At 37.3% G+C, this 20601-nt stretch overlaps 2 protein-coding genes across 2 annotated transcripts in view; both read left to right on the top strand.

Annotated features, from left to right (window-relative positions):
* The first annotated feature begins 3830 nt into the window (after positions 1–3830).
* ostm1 (osteoclastogenesis associated transmembrane protein 1) lies at positions 3831–12138 on the top strand. Its single transcript, XM_037685507.1, has 6 exons — positions 3831–4248; positions 6777–6891; positions 8722–8819; positions 8909–9019; positions 9108–9273; positions 11749–12138. Exons 1-6 carry the CDS (start codon positions 3862–3864, stop codon positions 11802–11804), a joined length of 933 nt encoding a protein of 310 aa, XP_037541435.1. The 5' UTR covers positions 3831–3861; the 3' UTR covers positions 11805–12138.
* A 7457-nt stretch (positions 12139–19595) lies between these two features.
* drc1 (dynein regulatory complex subunit 1 homolog (Chlamydomonas)) overlaps positions 19596–20601 on the top strand; it is a 9217-nt gene continuing 8211 nt past the window's right edge. Inside the window, exons 1-2 of the mRNA XM_037685508.1 lie at positions 19596–19669; positions 20089–20185. Of these exons, the coding sequence (XP_037541436.1) occupies positions 19608–19669; positions 20089–20185 (159 nt within the window). The 5' untranslated portion in view covers positions 19596–19607. The remainder of the gene's footprint in view (positions 19670–20088; positions 20186–20601) is intronic.

Below are 20601 nucleotides of genomic sequence, written 5' to 3' on the forward strand. Positions count from 1 at the left end.
TATATATGTATATATATGTATTTATACATTCCTCACCAGTTTATATATTATGTTAAATTAAATTATATTTTCATAACAAGTTTGTTTTGTTTCTAGGATATTGCTCACCCTTGTATGTTTTTCAATAAAATAAAATTAGAAAATTGAAGGTGCATTGTGACCTTATAACACCTGACAGTGTCGCTTATAAAACAAAATCGATATCGGCCAAAATTGGAATCGGCAGGTCAGACTTTTTAGAAATCGGTGATTGGCACTTTGTGTGGCCAAGGGTTTCTTTTTGAGCAAGAAAATTACTAATTTCATTTTCACTAATGAACCAAATTCTCACCAAATTACAAAGATCAAAGAATGAGTACAAAAGCAGAAAACCTTGTGTTTCCTTTAATATGCTTCCATTAACGCTCCAGTTATTGTCGTGTTCTTAAACTGTACTTAAAACAAAATGCATATGTTACCGATACTTAAATTCATAGGCGTTGCAACCATTATATGTGAAGGGGACGTGTCCTCCCAAAATTCAAATAACATTCATTTGGACCCCCCCCCCCCCACCAGTGTTGCCAGGTGAGAAATGTAGGATTATCGTACTAGAGACATAAAATTATCATATTTTGAGGGAAATTATTGTACACCCGTCATAACCAAAATAACAAATCTATTGATGCACTATAGTAGTGATGGGTCCGCTTCCAGACTGGCTCTGCTTCTTCTTCTCTTCTTTTTTTCTTTTCCACACTCATGGGGCGGGTGCAGCAGACTATTCAGCCAATCATGGCCGTTGTTCTGAGGTAAACGCATACACGTCACTCGTAGGTAACATTTAGAAAAGCATGACTGGAATCGTGCATCTGTTTGCGGACACGGATGCCTTCAGGGTTCACAAAAACACTTGGACAAACAGTTGCGAGAGGCTGATGACAACCGATTACAACCACACATTCACGGAATGGTCAAATGATCATATATTTGGTCTTTTTTAGGATTATTGATCGTACATCGTACAGAGGGCAAAATTGTCGTACAAATACGATAATTATCGTACACCTGGCAACACTGCCCCCCACATTTACCTTGAAACATTAGTTCAAGCATGCATCAAGTTAGAGCATGCATCAGGAGATTAGTTCAATCTGCAGTTTCTCTTTCTTCTTGAACATATCCATTCCACTTGATTAATAGGAGAATACTCAAACCACTAGGAATCCACTCCAGGTTTTCCTAGTTACCTCCATTTCAGCAGCTTGCAGTGTTTCTTCTCTGTGGGTGTGTCCCAATTCAGCGGACACACCCTGTATCTTAAAAGATGCTGTATGCAGAGTGACAGAGAAAGTGAAAGTACAGAAGCTGATTCACGTGTCTGCTTATTTATCCATTAATTCAATCTTGCAACACCACAACGTTGGCGACTAGGATGTCTATTTCTGTGCCTTTACTGCTCCATTCATGCCATGGCGTGGGGAACCAGCGATAGCATTTCCAACATGGCTAAAAATGTTTGAAAACTACGTGTTGGTGATCATCGCAGCGTCGGGGGTCGGCTGGCCCGATGCAAGAAAGTGCCTAGTTCTACTTCATGCCCTGGGTACGGAGGGTCAATAGCACAAATAGTGTTGATCTGAGGCTGTGTGTTAAAGTGCATTAAAATTAAAATTAAAATGTCTTTAAAAACCACTTTGCACAATATGGTGAGAAATGTGCTTTAAATGTGTGGATTTAAAGTAAGGAAATCTAGGTGAAATGTTGCTTGTTTGTTCACTAGTGTACATTTTTTTGCACATTGGTGCGTACATTCGTACATACACCTCCCCCCCCACACACACACACACACACATTACAGATGCTTCTGATGCCCTTGCTTAAGTTGAGCTTTTGCTTCTGATACTTTTTGTATATTTGGGGGTGGGCTGGGGGGTGACGTATAAGGCATCATTTAGTTGTATTGTGCATATACTTCCGCTTATAATAAGTTATTTATTTATGTTAAATGCATTTCAATGTTTTCTTTTGAATAATTTCTTTTTTCTTTCATAAATATTCAGTAAAAGATAGTTCCTCTTTTGCATGTATATTCTTAATCCTGGAATTTGGAGACTTGTTGGGTTCTCTAGCTACTGTCTTCTGTCTCCTTCTAAAGTGACCAATGGCGGCATCTTTTTTGTGCTCTAAATCATGAAGAGCTTTGTAGGCAGAGCCCCTGAAGAGCTCTCATCATCACACCCTCTAATTTATGGACTTAATTAGTGATTTTTGTCCTCGCTTTATCTATTCCATGCTAATGAAGGCGTATTGCTCATGTCAAATAGTGACAAATGTCAGTTTCTGCTTGGTGACCTGATGAATACTGAAAAAATAAAAGACATGTAAATCTTTAAAATTAGCAGAGATTTTAAATACTACAACTAAAACAACCAAACTGTTTCTGTCCGTGCTGTCTTTGAAAGTTATACTGTACGTTTTGTGAAAGCTGAGGTGTGTAACTAAACTGCAATAAAACCACAAAGACCATTAAGAGTTACTTTGCAATCACTTCTTTTTATGAGACCAATGCAAGGAAATATAAAGGAGTGAGAAACATCTGAACAATTAGGTGAACTCTGGTCAAGAGAAGAAGAGTTAATGAGCTGCTGGTGTCATGTGCAGCAAAGGGAGCATCAGGGGCCAGAATTATCAGAAGAGTTAAACGCAGGCACCAGAATGGGCCGTGGATGCAGCGAGCATCCTCTCACCGCTTATTTTCATTAGGCTCTGATGACTGCAGAATTGATGCGGTCTGCAAGTTATCAAGAGCCACTAATTTCACATTAACGGCCATTGACTGCAGTTGCTTGATTCAAGGGTTTTTTGACAATTATCTCAATCAGGATTGGAGCCCAAATCGTTTACCTTGACTCTGTGATTATTTGCACCGTGCCGAGTGCACATTGCAAAATTGTATGGTGTCAAGAACTCGCAAATAACGAGGAGAGCAGGAGGAAGGGCTATCTGTTTCCAACAGGCATGTACAATTACATACTCTCTTCCCCTTCACTGAAGCTGTAGGTAGGGACCAATGGATGGATGGATGGATGGATGGATGGATAGAACTCCAAACAAAAAAAAAATCTTGGGACAATGCATAAAATGTAAATACAAACAGAATGCAATGATTTGCAAATCGCATAAACCCAATGGAAATAAACATCAAATGCTGACATTGTTCCAAATATTAAAAATAAAAAAAATAAATCAAGTAGAAATTAAAAATGATAGCACAAAGTTATCTCAGTATCTTGAGACAAGAACAACAAAATACTGTAAAAGTAAGTGGTTTCAAATGTGAAACAACTGAAGGAGTATTTCGCAATTAATTAGGTTAACTGGCAGCAGGCCAGCAAGAGGAGCTAAAAATAATTTGGGTTATAGATAATTTTCAAAATTCAAATAACCTTATTATTTTCTCTTCATACAGCCTGTTCTGTGTACTGTAACTGTTGTGATAATACATTTATTGCTTAATAAAAGTTCATTTTTCTGGTTAAGATGACTTGACAGAACTGTTTTCTTCATAGTAGGCTAGCTTCCAATATCATCAGAATAAAAAAGAAAAACAGTTTATAAAATAACCTAAACAAAATATTAAAAGCCTAAATATCTAAAAAAAAAAAAAAAAAAAAAAAAGGCTTGAAAATATAGTGAACTTTATGAATGAAACTAACTGATACAGTTTAAACGTTAGGCTGTTCTCGTGGAGGGTCACGTTATACCGTATTCTCGCGAGATTTCGCTCAGTCACATGATCACGTTGGTTGAAAACAAGGAAGTCATGAGTTGTTTGTGTTAGCAGCCAGAGCAAAACTGCAACAAACTCAGTTTTCCGTCATGTTGCTTCAGATAAACGGTCTGTTTTTTGTACTTTTAGTGTTAAATTGTTGCAGTGTCGCGGTAAGTGACCCAGTAAACGTGACCGCCTCAGATCTGAAACAAGTTTCCAATCTGAGCCCTCCTGGCTCTGTCCCCATTGCCAACTCTCCTCCTGTATTTAAGCCTGCTTTGGGCTCTACGTTCTCCTTGACTTTGCTTTCTTCCTTCCCGGAAGACTTGGAAATCAGTGAGTACTGCAGCGAGCTGCTCCTCGTGTTCGGTCGGCGGTACGTAGATTATGTGAACTGCCTGGTTCCTGCTGCTCGACCCGTTAAAGCCTGCCAGAACTGCTTCTCCGGCTATGGCAGCCTTGTCGAGATCTACACAAACATCTCATCAAACCAGGCGAGTTTTTTTTTTTTTTTTTACAAAGTTACGAGGATCTTCTATGATTTAGTTTTTGAAGTGTCTCAATTGAGCTTTCATAAAAGTGTCTGACGTACGTACACAAAGTGTCATGAGCTACTAGCTCAGTCACGAGTTGTGTGTGTGTGTGTGTGTGTGTGTGTGTGTGTGAAATTTCAGGAAACACGACTTTTGCTTCAGTCTCGCTATCAGTTTCAATCTGTTTGAGTTATTGTAGTTGATCTGTACAAACATAAGTAAGTCAAGTATTCACATGAGTGTTCAAGATCCACAAGCATACCACAAGTTCAGCAAATGCACTCTACAACACACACTAAAGCATAAACAGTTTTTCCAAATGGACACATTTCAAATTTGCACAAGAATATTCTCCATTCTGATTCATTCAACTTTTATTTATACAGGTTAGTCCCGTTGAGTCACAAGGACTATTTTTCCAGAGAGGCCTCTTTTTGATAGATAAAATATAAAGTACAGACAACAATAATTCAACAAAAAGCAATTAAAATCAAATAAAAGGAGTTATAAACGCAGTCAAATCAAGATGCCGTATAAAACAAGATATTTCTATTGACATCATCCCATGAGTTATCAGGTAGTTATCAGTCTAATTCAATTTCAATTCAGTTTATTTATATAGCGCCAAATCACAGCAGAAGTCGTCTCAGGGCACAGAAACATTCACATACATAAAAAGTCAACTAAGAATGGTATTTATCTAAGGAGCTAGTTAGTGCTCAGACAAGAAATTGTTCAGAACGACAGACAGCTTCATAACATAATATCATCTTAAGACAGGCGTATAAAAATCATAAAGTCACATTCAATAATAAAACCACGTAGGGAATTTAAGGCAGACTGTTAAACCATATATAGGGTCAGTTTTGAGGAAGTTTTTAAAAGTATCAAACATTTAATGCACAAACCTATGCCATGACAATAAGGAATGAGCAGTGAGCAAATCACTTGTGTGTACAACTGATATGTAGTTTATTGAAATTTGGTGGATTTGTCACCTGGCCAGCAATAGCAGCTAGTTGTGTTTACGAGAGTGCCGATTTGAAAACCAGATCTTTATTAGTCTACAATGAGCTCATCTGGAGTTCCAGCCCTATATTTAAGAAGGGGAATGCCTAAACTTCACAATGATGCCAAACATACAAAGGGATTTCCTGGAGAGAACAATGGTTAATTTAAAATAAAATTATTTTATTTATTTATTAACCTTTTATTTAACCAGGCAAATCCCGCTGAGATCACAGATCTGTTGTGCAAGGGAGGCCTGGACCTTAAGGCAGCCTAACATTCATGTTTTTGGACTGACGGAGGAAACCGGAGTACCCGGAGAAAACTCATGCAAACATTCACTCCTCACAGAAAGACCCCCTGGGGTACAACCCGGGGATTGAATGCAGGACCTTCCTGCTGTGAGGCAACAGTGCTAATGACTGCCATACTGCCAAATTATTAGGGTATTAGGATAGAAAACATTTATTTCTGAAGACATGCCTGTTTGGAAACTTTCAAAACTGTCAAAGACCACAAAAAGGGAAATGTGACAGGAGACAGAGGGAGAAGAGGAAAGTCAAGGATGTAGGACTGAGGGTTACAACTCGAAATGTGGGGACAATGACAGGCAAAGGTAGAGAGATGTCTGACATGATGCAGAGAAGGAAGGTAGATGTTTTATGTATCCAAGAGACCAAGTGGAAGGGCAGCAAGGCTCGCAGCATCAGAGCAGATTTTTAACTGGTTTACCATGGTGTGGATAGAAAGAGAAATGGAGTAGGGGTGGTTCTGAAGGAGGAGTTGGCAAAGAATGTAGTAGAGGTGAAAAGAGTGTCAGATAGAGTGATGTAACTGAACGTAGAAGTAGAAGTTCTCATTCTAAATGTCAGTGGTTATGCTCCACAGGTTGGATGTGCTGTAGAGGAGAAAGATACATTTAGGAAGAATCTGGATGAAGTGATAGAGAGTATTCCCAGAAAAAAAGCATGTTTAGCTTGACTAAAATATTATCTAAACTTTTTCCCCCTGATCCTACTCAGTTTCTGCTCAGATGGAGACAGGATCAGTGTAAAGCTAGACAGACCCATAAAAATGGGTAAAACCAGCTTCATATGTGTTTTTGTTGAGTGCACAAAACAGGCTGGTTCATCATTAATGTGTTTTCTACATAGATGGAAACATTGCTGACATTCCTTTACCCCACTCATATAAATTGGACTTTCAGTGCAAAATATCCCTAAAACATGCTTTAGTTCTGGAATTAACATTTTATACAGTTGAAGGTCTAGTACAAATACATTAGAAAAGTAATGCATTTTCAAGGAATAATAATGTTTGAGATATCCAACATGTTAATTGCAGATAGAAAGAACTGTATTCTGGAAAGCTGAAATGTTTACTTTAACTAGGAGGAAATAAAGATGTATACATTGAAGAGCTTGGCTTACTCATAAATAAAAAATCGTCTTGCTATAGTGATTTTTCCTGTGTTGCTACAGATGGGTCCTGGCAATGTGAGCTGCAGAGACAGCCTACTGCGCAGTGATCGGCTGATGCTTGTTTACATGCTGTTCAGTGGCCTACAAGACATTTGGGAAAAATCAGTCTGCTCCCGTAAGTCCTCCACTTAGACTAACAAGGTTTCATGTAAATGTGTGTGTCATTAAAAACAACACGTCTTTCAAAGTGAGCAGCATAGTCTCTTAAACATGTGATTGGATGTTACTGGCTGAACCTTCCAGCTGTCCTCATAACCAGTTAAAAATGAAACGTTGATAACTTCATCATATGCATCTGACCTACAAGCTGATTTTTAATCTTCAAACTTTTAATTTTCCAGAGATTTAGCTAAGATTTGGTGTGGTAGTAGCTGAGAAACACCCTAAGTCATCCTCTGAGTGCTAACACATTGTGCAAGACCTCTTGCTTAAAATTTCACCATTAACTGTTAGTGTCAACCAATGCTTTTGTCTGTTAGCAAAATATCTCATGAACCACTGGATGGATTTTATTGAAATCTTCAGAAAGTTGTTATTGGAGTTAGTCTAGTTCAAGGCTGTCACAGCTAGTCAAGCTTAGCTAGGCCTGTCACGATAACACATTTTGCTAGGCGATTAATTGTCTCAGAAATTATTGCGATAAACGATAATATTGTTTGAAATTTGACAATAATTTATAATTATTGTGAAATTTAATAAGAAATGTTGGTTAATTTATTTTGTTGTATTACCTTTTTTGACCACTGGATGGCAGTTTAAGACAGTTTGAACCAAAGGATGGATAGTGAGGGAGCGAGCAGCGTGTCTCGTCAAGAAAAATGGCAGGGAGGCCCCTTGATGTGACATGGGCTGTCTCTCTTTCCTTTTTTTTTGGTTCTCAAAATGGCGGACGCTCGGTGTGGTTTGAGCTCTTTAGCATAGCATTTTTCACACAAAGCTTTTAATAAAATCAGTAAACAAGTTCTCAGCTTCTTGTTGTAGAGAAAAAAACAACTTTTTACTCGAAGGCACAGGTTTCAACCGTGAATTTTGGAGCTCGACAAGACAGAGGTTTTTTCCCGAGGTCGGCCTGTTAGCTTAGCTACTAGCTTAGCTTCTCAGCTTAGCTGCTTTAACGATCCAAAAATGCAATTTTGGATGATTAAAACAGATTTTAAAGAAAAGAGAAAACAAGAGAAAGGGAGGGGTCAATGAAAAGCACCGGAGTTGAGCCTTTTGTCATCCAGTGTCTTCAGTAGAAAGAGAGAGACACGAAGAAACGATAAAGCGGATAAATGAAAATGAGGTCGATAATTTTCATTTATTGTGCGATTAATTGATTTATTGTTTATTGCGACAGGCCTAAGCTTAGCCAACACAAAAATGGCTATAACTAGGTAAATGTTAGAGATATTGATGTACAATTTAATGTTGTAGTAGCAGAGAGTCATTCCCAACACATACTCTGAATGTGAGATCTTGTATAACGTCATTTGCAAAGTTAGACCAAAACGACCATAACGCTGTCATTTTGATAAATAATATTAGTTTAAAACATAAGAATTTACGACTGTTTGCTATATGCATTTCTTCCAAAAAAAAATAAAAATTACAGATCTTGTCTTTGAGTTTTCCACAACCACAGTCCAGGTCCTTAATAAATTCATTTTAACTATCATTATGAACTTAGAAAGTCTGTGAATTGTTAAGAATATATGTAAGAATTGAGGTATTTGGGATACACCATGGATTTGTTTGAACATCAAATGAATAATGAATAGTTTTAGCATCCTTTTCTTTGAAATTTGACATTTTGCATTTTTCTTCCAAGTAGTTTATTTCATTTTTGGGTCATTTAGGGCACAACCGCTTTCAACTACCAAAAGGACTAATTCCATTCCATACAGTAACATTAGGCACCTTTCAGCTGTTTATCCAATTGATATATTTTCCTCCTCTTGTGCAGACTGTGTCTCTGATGGGTACCAGAGCCTGAGCAATGATACGCTGCACTTTTTGGACATTCTCAATCAAACTATCACTTGTTTTGAGAAGTATAAACAGGTATGATGACTGTGTGTTGACATCTGTCGATGAGATTTATTTATTTATGAAATTAACCCTTGACGGCTGTCTTTCACTTTTCCATGCAGGGAAACCTGACAGATCTGTGCACCAACTGTAAAAGCTTATACAAGAGCCTGAATGACCTGTACGGCCAAAAGGAGCAGAACCAAACTCTGTGTATTGACTTAGAGGATGCGGTACGTAAGTCAGGAATGGAGATGTGTACAACAATTTTATTTTTTTTTCTAACGTTTGAGTTTTGACTGAATCATCGCCTTGTTTCAGATGAATATGACCCGCAGGCTTTGGAGTAAAACCTTCAACTGTTCCTTCCCCCGCGAGGAGACGGTGCCTGTCATCGCTGTGTCCAGCTTCATGCTCTTTCTGCCCATCATCTTCTACTTGAGCAACTTCCTTCACTCTGAACAAAAGAAACGCAAGCTCATACACCGTGAGTAACCAGCTTAATTCACCCATTAACACACACACACACACATACGCACACACACACACACACACACACACACACACACACACACACACAGATTTTTTTTGACAGGGATTGAGGTCTTTGTCAAGAGAGGGGGTTTGATGGACTGTGATGGATAATGGAGGTTTAAGGATTTATGCATTATGCTTGTGTGTGTGAGTGAATGACTTTAAATAATCTGAAAATAACTTCTCAGATTAAAAATAATTTTTGAGGCACGTGTTTTGGCTGCCTATTTCTAGCATATTTATTATTTACAAGTGATTGAAGTAATGCAATGATGATAATAAATGAGCTAAACCGTACCGTGCAGATGTGTAGGAATGCCAACTGACTAAAGTTAAATAAAATATATTTTATTGGTGTTATTTGCATCAAAGAATCAGCAGTCCTGTACTTCCAAAGGTATCCTTATTTTATAGGTTCATTTTTTGTCTTTATATTATAAGGATTTAATCTGATGTTTAGTTTACAGATTTAAATATATTTAAGAAATAATAATAAAAAGGTGCAGATAAGTAAGCTTAGACTGTGTTCATCAGTTTTGTTTGTGTAAATGATGTAACTAACTATGAATATTTATTAATTAAATCTAGATTTTGGAAAAGGAGATATTTTATAGTAAGACATGTAGGATATCAATTCCTTCTACAAAAGACACATTAATACCACATACAGCCTAAATGTACCAGGTCTAATCTGCTGCGACAATATTTATCCTTTAAGTAATACAGATTCAATTCAATTTACTTTATTTCTATAGCATCAAGTCACAACAGAAGTCGTCTCAGGGCACTGCACAGAAACATTCACATACATATAAAGAGCCATTTAGTAAAAGTCATCTATCTCAGGAAGCAGCAGATTGTGTTGAATCTTCACTTCGTCACAGTCTCCCATCCTGAGTAAGCACAGTAGCAACAGTGGAAAGGAAAAACTCCCTTTTTAAAAGGACGAAACCTCCAGCAGAACCAGGCTCAGGACGAGTGGCCATCTGCTTCGACCGGCTGGGGTTGGAGAAGACGGGAAGCAGAAACGAACACAGAATGGCAGGTCCAGGTGATCTTTCAGTTGGAGGAAAGAGAAAAAAAACTGTTAAGGATAGAAATAATAAATACAAAACAGGTAGAGCAAGTAAAGACAGAAGCAGAGTGAGGAAATGTGGTCAGTTTGTCCTCCAGCAGTCTAAGCCTATAGCAGCATAACTAAGGGATAGCTCAGGAAACCCAAATTAACACTAACTACATGATTTATCAAAAAGGAAAGACTTAAGTCTAATCTTACAAATAGACAATGTGTCAGCCTCACGGACAGAAACTGGAAGTTGGTTCCACAAGAGAGGAGCCTGATAACTGAACGCTCTGCCTCCCATTCTGCTTTTGGAAACTCTAGGAACCACAAGTAAACCTGCAGTCTGAAAGCCAAGTACTCTGTTAGGAAAATATATTACACAGGTGGAGGAAAGTTGTTCTTGTAACGTTAACATTTTTAACATGGGGTCACATCACATGCAGATGTTGTTTAAAGGGGCAATTATTTGTTTTAAAGCAAAATTTTGGGTGACTCAGGCTTTTAAAAAGGTTGGATGTAAATCTATAATTGGCTAAAACTTCCAGATGAGATATGAGTTTGTTGGATAATAGCAACCTACAAATCGTGTGGTACTTGGCTCATTGATACATTAATCTGACTGAACTTGGTGGTAAGAAAGAGTCATTCCACTAAGAATGTTTAAGGAGTTGAGTCCAGTACTGGTTTTGATGGTTTAGAAGCAACAGTTGTTGATTAATTAAGGAATGATTTAAATAATGTATGAAAATGAACCAGTTGCAGGTTTACAAATATAAATTTGGTCATTATTTTACTAAGCATTGGGATTTTACTCTGTTCAACGTGACTGTGGTTCTTTGTCAACATGGTCACATGGGCTTAAAAATAAATTCTTGTTTTTGCTCTGCACAACATTTTGCATGCTACACAACCATTCCCCTAGCTAAGTAGCACTCTTCATTACCTTTCCAGTTTTCTCATGGCTTTAAGTTCTGCACTTTTGTACTAATGTGAAGCATAATGGATCTGATCCAGTACCTGATTCTGAGTCAGTCAGTTATGTTTGTTTTATCTTCTTCTAAAATACAAGTTCTCCCAGCCATAGTCGATATGGTTATAAGGTCAAAGCAGCAAGAAACTGGTCTTTATCATTTTCTTTCCAATCCAAGTTTTAATATTGAAAATGATACTGTTAATACTGGTGCCCCTCTGGGCACTGGGTGGGCTTCCTCTATCATTATGGACAGAGTGACTTTTTGTGCTTTTGAATAATGCACAAACAACTTGTGCAACAATAAATTGAGTTGCATCAGTCACAAACTTAATTTGCGTTATTTTCACAAACTTCTGATCTCTTCAGAAATTTATTGTTCTCTCTCTTTTCAGCCAAGCGAGCAAAGTCCTCCACCAATCTGATCCACATTCAGGACAAACAGAGCTGAGGAGGATTGAACGTTCTTTATGCCATCGCACCACCTTATTCCTGAGGGCTTTTACGTAAAGGACTCGACAGCAGTTCATCTTGATCAGTGTTCAAAGTATCTTTTCATAAAACCACTTCATAATGCACTAAACAGGTTTGGGGTTCATTAACGTCATTTCAAGGGTATTTCTCAACGTTTCTGTCTTCAAAGTCAGATAAGAAAATTGTTTATCACCGGGAAGCTTTTTGTTTGTTTATTATAGATTAAAAGTAATTTATAATAATTGTGTATCCAATTTTGAATTTATAATGATGGAGAGTTATGCAAATTTTCCTATTTAATTCTCTGAATTCGGACACATTAGGAAACTTTAAACTGAAATGTGTGCAAATGAGATTTTCTTGAAGATCTTATCATTGTGTTTAAGTTAATTAAGTTTAAACTTGCACAATTATTTATAGAAGCAGGTTTTGTTTTTGGAATCACCATGCCTCTAACTTTACAAATTACTAATCAGATAGATGTTAATATTTCTGCACAGTATTTTTCCAGGTTGGCCTTTCCATCCTGTTCTAACTTGTTAACTATCTACAGGTTGTTAACCACATCCTGCTGTCACTGTAGAGCGACTGCTTTGAATGCAGTGTGTGTGTGTGTGCGTGTGTGCGTGTGTGTGTTCGTATATGCTCTATTTATGGATGGAGAAATGGGTTTTCTGTCTCTAATGTATGTCCAGAAGAGAGCTGCAAAAAGGAAGCACTTGATGTCCATTAGTGGTGACATGTAACTGCTGTAAGAAGGAGGGGTGCACACTGCTGCTGTGGGGGAGTAAATAAAGACATTACACACAATGTAAGAGCACTCCAAAGTACCACACTGTGATGTTACCTGTTTTCCAGTTAGTTTTTTCTTTCTTTCTTTCTTTTTTTTGCGGTTGCATAAAGCTTTTAATGTGTTTCGTTGTCATTTTCCACTGATATTTAACTTAATTTGTTAAGCGTTCTGTGTAAAATCTTTTCTAGGAGTGAGCGGGCTGATAAATGTGCTCTGGAGTAATGTCAATCTTTATTTTGAATGCAAATAAATCATTTAGTATTATGAACAAGGTGCGGTCGCTCGTGTTTTAATTTAAGTGCAAACATCGTTTTGAGCGGTAATGATTTAAATGTCGCGTGTAATATTGATGAAGTTTTTACGCTGCTGCACTGTGACAGCAGACCTTTATGTTTTATTGTGTGAATGTTTATGAAGCATTCACACTATTGTGATCCATTTTTCTTCTGTACGTCTTTTGACGCGATTCTCGTCCCGCAGTTTTCGAGCTATTTCAACAAATTATAAATCAAAACATTCAGCTCTTTCAGGACATTCTTGCTATGACTTTTGTGTTGATGCAACTTACATTTTTGAAATATTTAGCCTTTTCTGCCATTTTGTCCTCATAGAAAATCTCATTTTACATCCTTCGTATCTTTAAATCAGTTTAAAACATTTTACTGCTCCTTTCATGTTTTGTTCTGGTTCAAATTCTTTCAGCTTCCATGTGCAAATCGATGTATTTTTTCAGCCATTTTCAGCTGTTTTTTGTGAACCTTTCAGGTTCTTTCTGCTAACTACCAGTACAACATTTTTGTGTTTCATCTAACATCTTTCTGCTAATTTCAGCTTGTTATGCTCCATTCAGCTTATTTTTGCAAGCTTCAGCTTTTTCTATTTTAGCTACTTTAGCTGTTTTTATGCTACTTTAAGGTTTTTCAGCTAATTCCGCATTTTTTGCACTCATTTAAACTTTTTTCAGCCTAATTCAGCAAAAATGTTCTCTCCATTTCCTTCTTGTAATTTCAGCTTTTTTCTGCCTTTTTAGCTACTTTTCAGATGCTTTTTGCTAATTTCAACTTTTTCAGATAATTTCTACATTTTCTGCTTATTTCTGCTTCTTTCAGCCTAAATGGCCAAACATGTTCTTCTTCTGCTAATTTAAGCTTGTTTTACCTTTTCAACAAGGTTTTTAGAAATTTTTTATAGGTAATTTCAGCTGTTTTCAGATAAATTCAAGTTTTTCATGTAATTTCTGCTACTTTCAGCCTAATTCTTTTTGATCATTTCAGCTAGGCCACTTTCCGCTTGTTTCAGATAGTGTCAGCTTTTTCTGCTATTTCAGCTATTTGCCGTTTGTATGCATATTTTAGCTTTTTCAGCTAATTCCACATTTTTTAGCTCCTTTCAGCTGTTTCCACTTCCTTCTTGTATGTTAAGCTTCTTTCTGCGTTTTCGGCTACTTTTTAGACGTTTTCTTTGGTGCTAATTTAATCTTTTTTTTTTAGCTGATTTCCTATTTTTTAATGCTCATTTCTGCTTTTTAAACCTAATTCATCAAACCTGTTCTTTCTACTTTCTTCTGCTAATTTAGGCTTGTTCTTTCATTTCAGCTACATTTCAGCATATTTTATAGCTAATTTCAGCTGTTTTTCAGCAAGTTCTTCTGCAATAAGCATTCACATTGCATTTTCTCAGGAAATGTAATTTCTTCAGTTGGACTTTGAGCTTTCTTCCCTCAGGTGGCCTTGAGTTTCTTGCAACCAACCTTTTTTTACTCTTTCGTCATTAGCTGCTAATCTGAATGTGGGATAAAGATACTTGGCCGAATAATCGCAGCAACATATCCGTTAAACTCCTTTGGCTTTTTGGTCTTATGGCGTGCAGCCATGGCCAGTCATTATAGGAGTATTAACAGACATGCAGAGTCATATGATGCAGCTGCTGCCAGCATATGATGCAGCTGCTGCCAGCAGAGTGGCTGAACACTCAGGCTTTTGCAGTGCTGGACAGAAGTGTGTTGAGCTGTGCTCTCAAGAATGACAGCTTTGATTCCCGTTAAGCCTCGCTGCTTACCGGAGGCACACCGGCTCTGTAAGCAGGGGGTGAAAGTCAAGAAAACCTCCAGCGTAGGGATAAAGCAGTAAATGCTGACACGTGATGGAGACTTCTGATGGACTTAGAAAAAGACTTGATACTTGAAGTAATATTTGGATCCGTCAGTTCCTAATAGGGGCCTTTCTGTGTGGAGTTTGCATGTTCTCTCCTTGCATGCAAGAATGGTTTCCCCCCACAAACCAAAAACATGCCTCTGTGTGTCCCTGTGATGACCTTGCGACCTGTCCCCCACCTCTTGCACAGTGACTGCAGGATATGAGCACCAGTGACCCCCACAGCCCATAAAGGAACAATCAGGTAAAGATAATGGATAAATTGTCCCCTTAACTGGATGTTTGTCTTTCACAATGCTGAGTGGAAACGAAGGCATCATAATTTTTATTGATATATTATAACAGTCTGATTACGGAGGAAGCATTGTTGCTAAACTAACTTTAATACATGAAAAAAACAACACTAATTATAGTCTAATACCATCCAAATTATTATTATACAACTAATCCACTCACAAAGAGCTCTGATTAGCAAAGACTGAGAACAAGAATAACTCCTCTGTAAGTGTGGTGATTGTTGTCAAAAGAACTTGTGATTTAAAAAAAAAAAGACTTGTATCCTGATTTGGACTTTACCTGGTTTTACATGGACTACAATTTTTTTTTTTTTTAAGTGCTGCACCTCACAAAACAAACAAGAACGGCGAAAACAACCAGCAAAATGTGCAAAAACCATACATTAATTTACAAACATGGCTTGTGCAGATTAAGTTATAGCATAGTGCTAATCCTGAAATCGATGCACTTACTGCATTTCACCTAAATGGCATTGGTCTGAAAGTGATGCATCTAAATTCCAGCTTTTTATTCATTTAAGTCGGTGATTAGTAACAGCCTTCTTCAACTAGAGTAGTTGCTGATAAAAACAAAATCCATTTTGTGCACACAAAAAAAAATCATGAATACATCCTTATAGACCATAAAATGCCTATTTGTTTTAAGAAAATGTGTTGACTGGGCTTATTTAAAGCTCAGGAGGGAACTCTGATGGCTAAAGCTGAGCTGATTGTTGAAATTTAACATCAAACCGAAAAAACGATGCAAGTTCCTGAAAATGAGTGAAAAAGGCATAAGAGGCTTTTTCTGCACAGGCCTTGAGCTGGTTTTATCTTCAACAAGAACTAGACATTCAACATGCAGATGCATTTTAATCTCCTGGCTGTAGCTCCTTTGTATTTTTGCATGCTTAAGGCTGCTTTTTCTCACATTAAGGTTTAAAGTTACAGTGATGCGGTTAAAGATTTAGAGACAAATGTTTTCTTATGCTCCTGTTTGCAGATGGGAAATTTAAAAAACATCCTTTGGCTCAAACTACCTTGAAACAAGGCTATGCTTGAAGTAGCAGAAGGATGCTGTACTTATTTGTACCAAACTTTCTGTTTTCATTTATTAAATCCCATTTAATAAATATTTTGTCGTTTTTTTTACATTTTTTTTGACAGGGTCATTGCCTCCTCGAGACTAAATGCCTCTGTATTTTCAGCTGTCCTCTGCAATCACCCTCCAGTCTTTTGTATTCTTTAAAGCAGACGTTTCCAACCTCTGGGCCAAGGACCAGACCTGTCATTGGACTATTTGCTACTGGGACACAAAAGCTGTTTAACAAAAATCTATTTAAATATTTTTATATGAGGACGTTTTGTAGAAAAATTACTTCTTTTGTTTGCTCATTGTTCCTGTGCTTGCCTCAGTCAGTTATTTGTGTAAATGCTGAGTCAGCGTTCACACCATTGTTTTCCTGTTTATAGTATCTTATGATTTTTTCCTTTGGACTTTTGACATCTTCAACATATTTACAGCTATTTAAGCCTTTTTCATATGAAAACATTCAGCTTGTTCAAGACATTGCAAGTGATTTTGGTATTTAAAACCTTTATATTGTATGAATTATTTACAGACATTTACATTTTTTCCTGCAGAAACGTGTTCAGATCTTTTCAAAGCCTAGAAAAACTTTGTTCTCTTTTAAATCCATAATTTTACTCTGACACATTTTAGCTTTTAGCTATTGTTCTGCTATAGTTCTAAGTTGTAGCAATGGTTTTGATGATGTTTGCTTTCAGCTGCCTTTTTGATAATTTGTCTTCTATCTGCTGAATTAAATTTTTTAGCTATCATTCTGCTTGTTTTAGATAATATTTGGCAACTTTTAGCTATTGTTTTGGTTGTTTAGTTTGCTATTATACTAATTTTAGGTTTTAGCAACTATTCTGCTGTTTTAAGCTTTTAGCTCCTGTTTAGCTAACTATCTTTTAGCTACTGTTTTGCTGTTTTTTTATCTACTATTCTACAAAGTTTAACTTTTAGCTACTCTTTTACTAATTTTGGATTTTAAAACATCTGATAAGTTCAATAGAAAAGTCAAAGCAAACATGTTCCTGTTTTTAGTTTATTTGTACTTTTGCCTTGTTTTGTATAGCACCTTGATTTAGGTTTGGTTTTACAACACTGCTTTTTATTTTTACTTTACAGTATTTGCATTCTATTGTTGTTTATTGTTGTGTGTACCTTATCTGTGGTTTAGTCCCTCTTGAAAATGAGTCCTCGTATCTCGGTGAGGCTAACCTGTATAAATAAAGGTTAAATGAAAAATATGAAACCAATCTGTGGTTCAAAAACTGTTGGGGACAGCTGCTTTAAAGTATGTCCAGTGTTCCAATGCAGAAAATTGTCCAGTTTGTGAAGAAACTTTTAGCACTTCCAATGTTGTGCAACGTCCACCATCTGTACTCTAAGCTGTCAGGTAAGTGGCTAAAGGTCCGGCTTAGATTATGCACCTGTAACCCCAAAGCGATGAATATGATGCTTTGTTGAAGGAATAAACATACGGGCCTGCAGTTGGAACCCCCCCCCCCCCCACCACCACCACACACAAACACACAGGGCATGCTCAGAATTAATAAGACTTATTTTACACCTGTGAGCAGGGTCAAAGTCTTTTAAACTCCGGTTTATGGTGTTAAAAAGATTATGGAATCACTCTCACACAGTCATTCAGTTTGTAATCTCAGCTGCTTGATGCAAAAAGCACTAAGCGCTCTGGCAAAGAGGTCTAAAGACACACCCCCCCCCCCCCCCCATTCCACTTCCTTCTGTTCTCAAAGGTCTTATGACAAGTCAGCTGTTGGTGACATCACAGATGCTGGATCATATGTCAGAAACCTTTGGGCTGACCTGTGTCCCTTATGGCTCAGCAGTCCTCCATACAGCAGCGGCCAAGTCCACTTGAGGGCAAAAGAGCGGTGAGATCCCCCCAGGAGGTTAGGGTGAACAAAGGTGGGGGTAGCTCTTCAGGGCAGGAACATCTGACCCATGTGGGAGTTTATTTGTTTGTCCCCATCTTGCTATCAGCTTGAGGAGACATTTTTCCTTCTTGTGGTGTATTTAAGTGATTCAGATTATGCACGTGTGAGTCTTTGTGTTTGTCCCTGTGCTGCTTCTGCTGAAGCAACTAGTTTTTGCAGTGCTTATGATCAGAGTTGCAGTGCCACCTCAAGTCAGTTTTATGTTTTTTAAAAGCAAGTGCTCAGGGGCAGATTATTGTGGTACTAAATATTGATGTATACACTATTTTAAGAAACATAAGATGTTTGTATCTGGGCTGTGATTGCTCAGTGATCTGTGCTGTGATCACATAATGTTGAGGCTGCAGGTCTGAGCCCAGGTTCCATCACAAAAAACATCTGGCTTAAAACAATTGCCAAATTCGTTTGCAGGTTTGCTCGCTGTTATGATCCCTGAAGAAAGGAACAGCTGAAAAAAATACCCATTGCTTTGAAATATACCATTAATACTGTAATGTAAATAACTTACCCAAGTTAAGAAATATTTATTATTTGACATTTTAAGGGAAATCCCTTTGCCACCTGCATGTTTAGAAACTTTATATTGCCACTAGATGGCAGCAATGAGCCATGTATTGTACAGCAGTTTTTTAATGTCACTATGCCTTGATTATCTTTAACACGCTTAATAACTTATAACGGCACCTTGATTTTATTGATTTATAAACACTACTTTTTATTTAAATGGCATTTTATTGTTATTTATTGTTTTTTTGTACTTTATATGTCGTCTGTCTAAAACAGGTTTCTCTTGAAAATGAGCCCTGACTCAGTTGGCCTTACCTGTATAAATAAAGGTTGAATGAATGACAATTTTGTATTGATTAATTAATTAATTAATTAAAGTGATGTACAACACACATACTACTTAGAAATCAGTTCTCTACAGATACAAAAAAAGCTTTTTTGTGACAAAAATGACCTATATTATGTACACAATTGCAAACAGATCAAATCAGAGAAAAAAAAAGCACACTGGGAATTGGGTTGTTTTTGTGGCATGATAAATGATACATGACACATGACAAAGCTCGTTTTTTGTGCAGCAATGTGCACTGACAAATATTCTTTTTTTTTATGGCTACACCGTTAGATGATCACTGCATCTCATTAAAAACAGAAATGAAAATATCTACACAAATCTTACAAATATCAGTAAGTATTCTGAAACTTTGTAGTAACAACAACATGGATCATATCCGTAGTTTGCTGCAGTATTATTTCTTAAATCTTGTCCTTCATGTTATTGTGATCTCATTCATGTACGAAAAGCGATAAGATCATGAACTGCAAAAAAAAAAAAAAAAAAAAAAAACTTCCATTAGCCTCCCTTGCATCTTGTCCAGTTTACGAGGGTCCTTGAAGGCATCACTCGATGCCCTCTTGTTGCTCTGTCGCCATAGCAACGCGTACCAAGCAGACAGACAGCTCGTGGAGACTCGTTACAACGGTTCAGTTTCTCAGTAGCTCTTATCGAACATTTTGCCAGTATGGAAGTGGCTAAGGAAGAACCAGAACCACCAGTGTTGTCCGATAAAGATGGCACAAACAGGTAAAGTTATTGGTTAGCTTCCTTTAGCTTAGCATTGACAAGTTAGAGTTCCTAACGAAAATAATTTTAAGATTGCAAAGATAAGCGGCTTTGCTTAACTGCTCGTTTTACTGATACTAATGCGCATGCGTATTCGTGCACTTTACCCCAAATAGATTTGCTGTATAGGTTTTTCAACTATGGTCAGTGTGCAAGTACTGTTTTGGTCCTTAACAATATATTTTTTTAATTGACTTATGTATACAAACGTACATATAAATTTGTTTCACTGGCATTTTAGCTTGTGATAGTGAAAGGTCCTCCCAATATGAGCTCAAAGCGCAGCTGAAACACGGGTGCAAAATACTGACACTGAGCATGCGCAGTAGTAACTATCAGAAACTTGTTTAGCTGCTTTGACTTTTTAAAATCTTCTTCAGGGTTTCAACTCAAAAGGATGAGAAGACAAGTGGTGAGAAAAAAGCCATGGAGGAGGAATGCAAAACACGAAAAGAGCAAGAAAAACAAAGTCAAAAGGTTCAAGTCTTTACTTGCTTTTCTTTACTTTATGACATTTTCCAAATATTTGTTTATTTGCATTTTTGTGTTGTGTATTTGTGTATTAAACAACAACAGCATACAGCGTTGAGGGACACAAAAAATTTCAAAACACCCACAGCTGAATTTTTTTTTTTTTACTAAAATACAAACTTAAGAGACATTGGCACATGTGGGGAGTGGTGGTGAAGAGGTTAGAGAAGATGGGCCTGTGATCGGAAAGTTGCAGGTTCAACTCCCTGGACTGACAACATCAAAATGTGGGTGGAAAAGGTGAAACACCCACACCTGCCTCCACCCTCATTTGCCCCACTTTGGACCCTTGAGCAAGGCCCTTAACCCCCACCATCTGCTCCCAAACAGGTCTCTCTTGAAACTGAGTTCTTGTGACTATA

Source organism: Nematolebias whitei, chromosome 12, assembly GCF_014905685.2.
Source record: "Nematolebias whitei isolate Nwh7 chromosome 12, NemWhi1, whole genome shotgun sequence".
Taxonomy (NCBI): domain Eukaryota; kingdom Metazoa; phylum Chordata; class Actinopteri; order Cyprinodontiformes; family Rivulidae; genus Nematolebias; species Nematolebias whitei.

Coding starts and splice junctions, on each gene's coding strand:
- ostm1 (XM_037685507.1), top strand. CDS start 3,862: ATGTTGCTTCAGATAAACGGTCTGTTTTTTGTACTTTTAGTGTTAAAT. Junction 4,249..6,776: donor CAAACATCTCATCAAACCAG/GCGAGTTTTTTT, acceptor GTGTTGCTACAG/ATGGGTCCTGGCAATGTGAG. Junction 9,020..9,107: donor GTATTGACTTAGAGGATGCG/GTACGTAAGTCA, acceptor GCCTTGTTTCAG/ATGAATATGACCCGCAGGCT.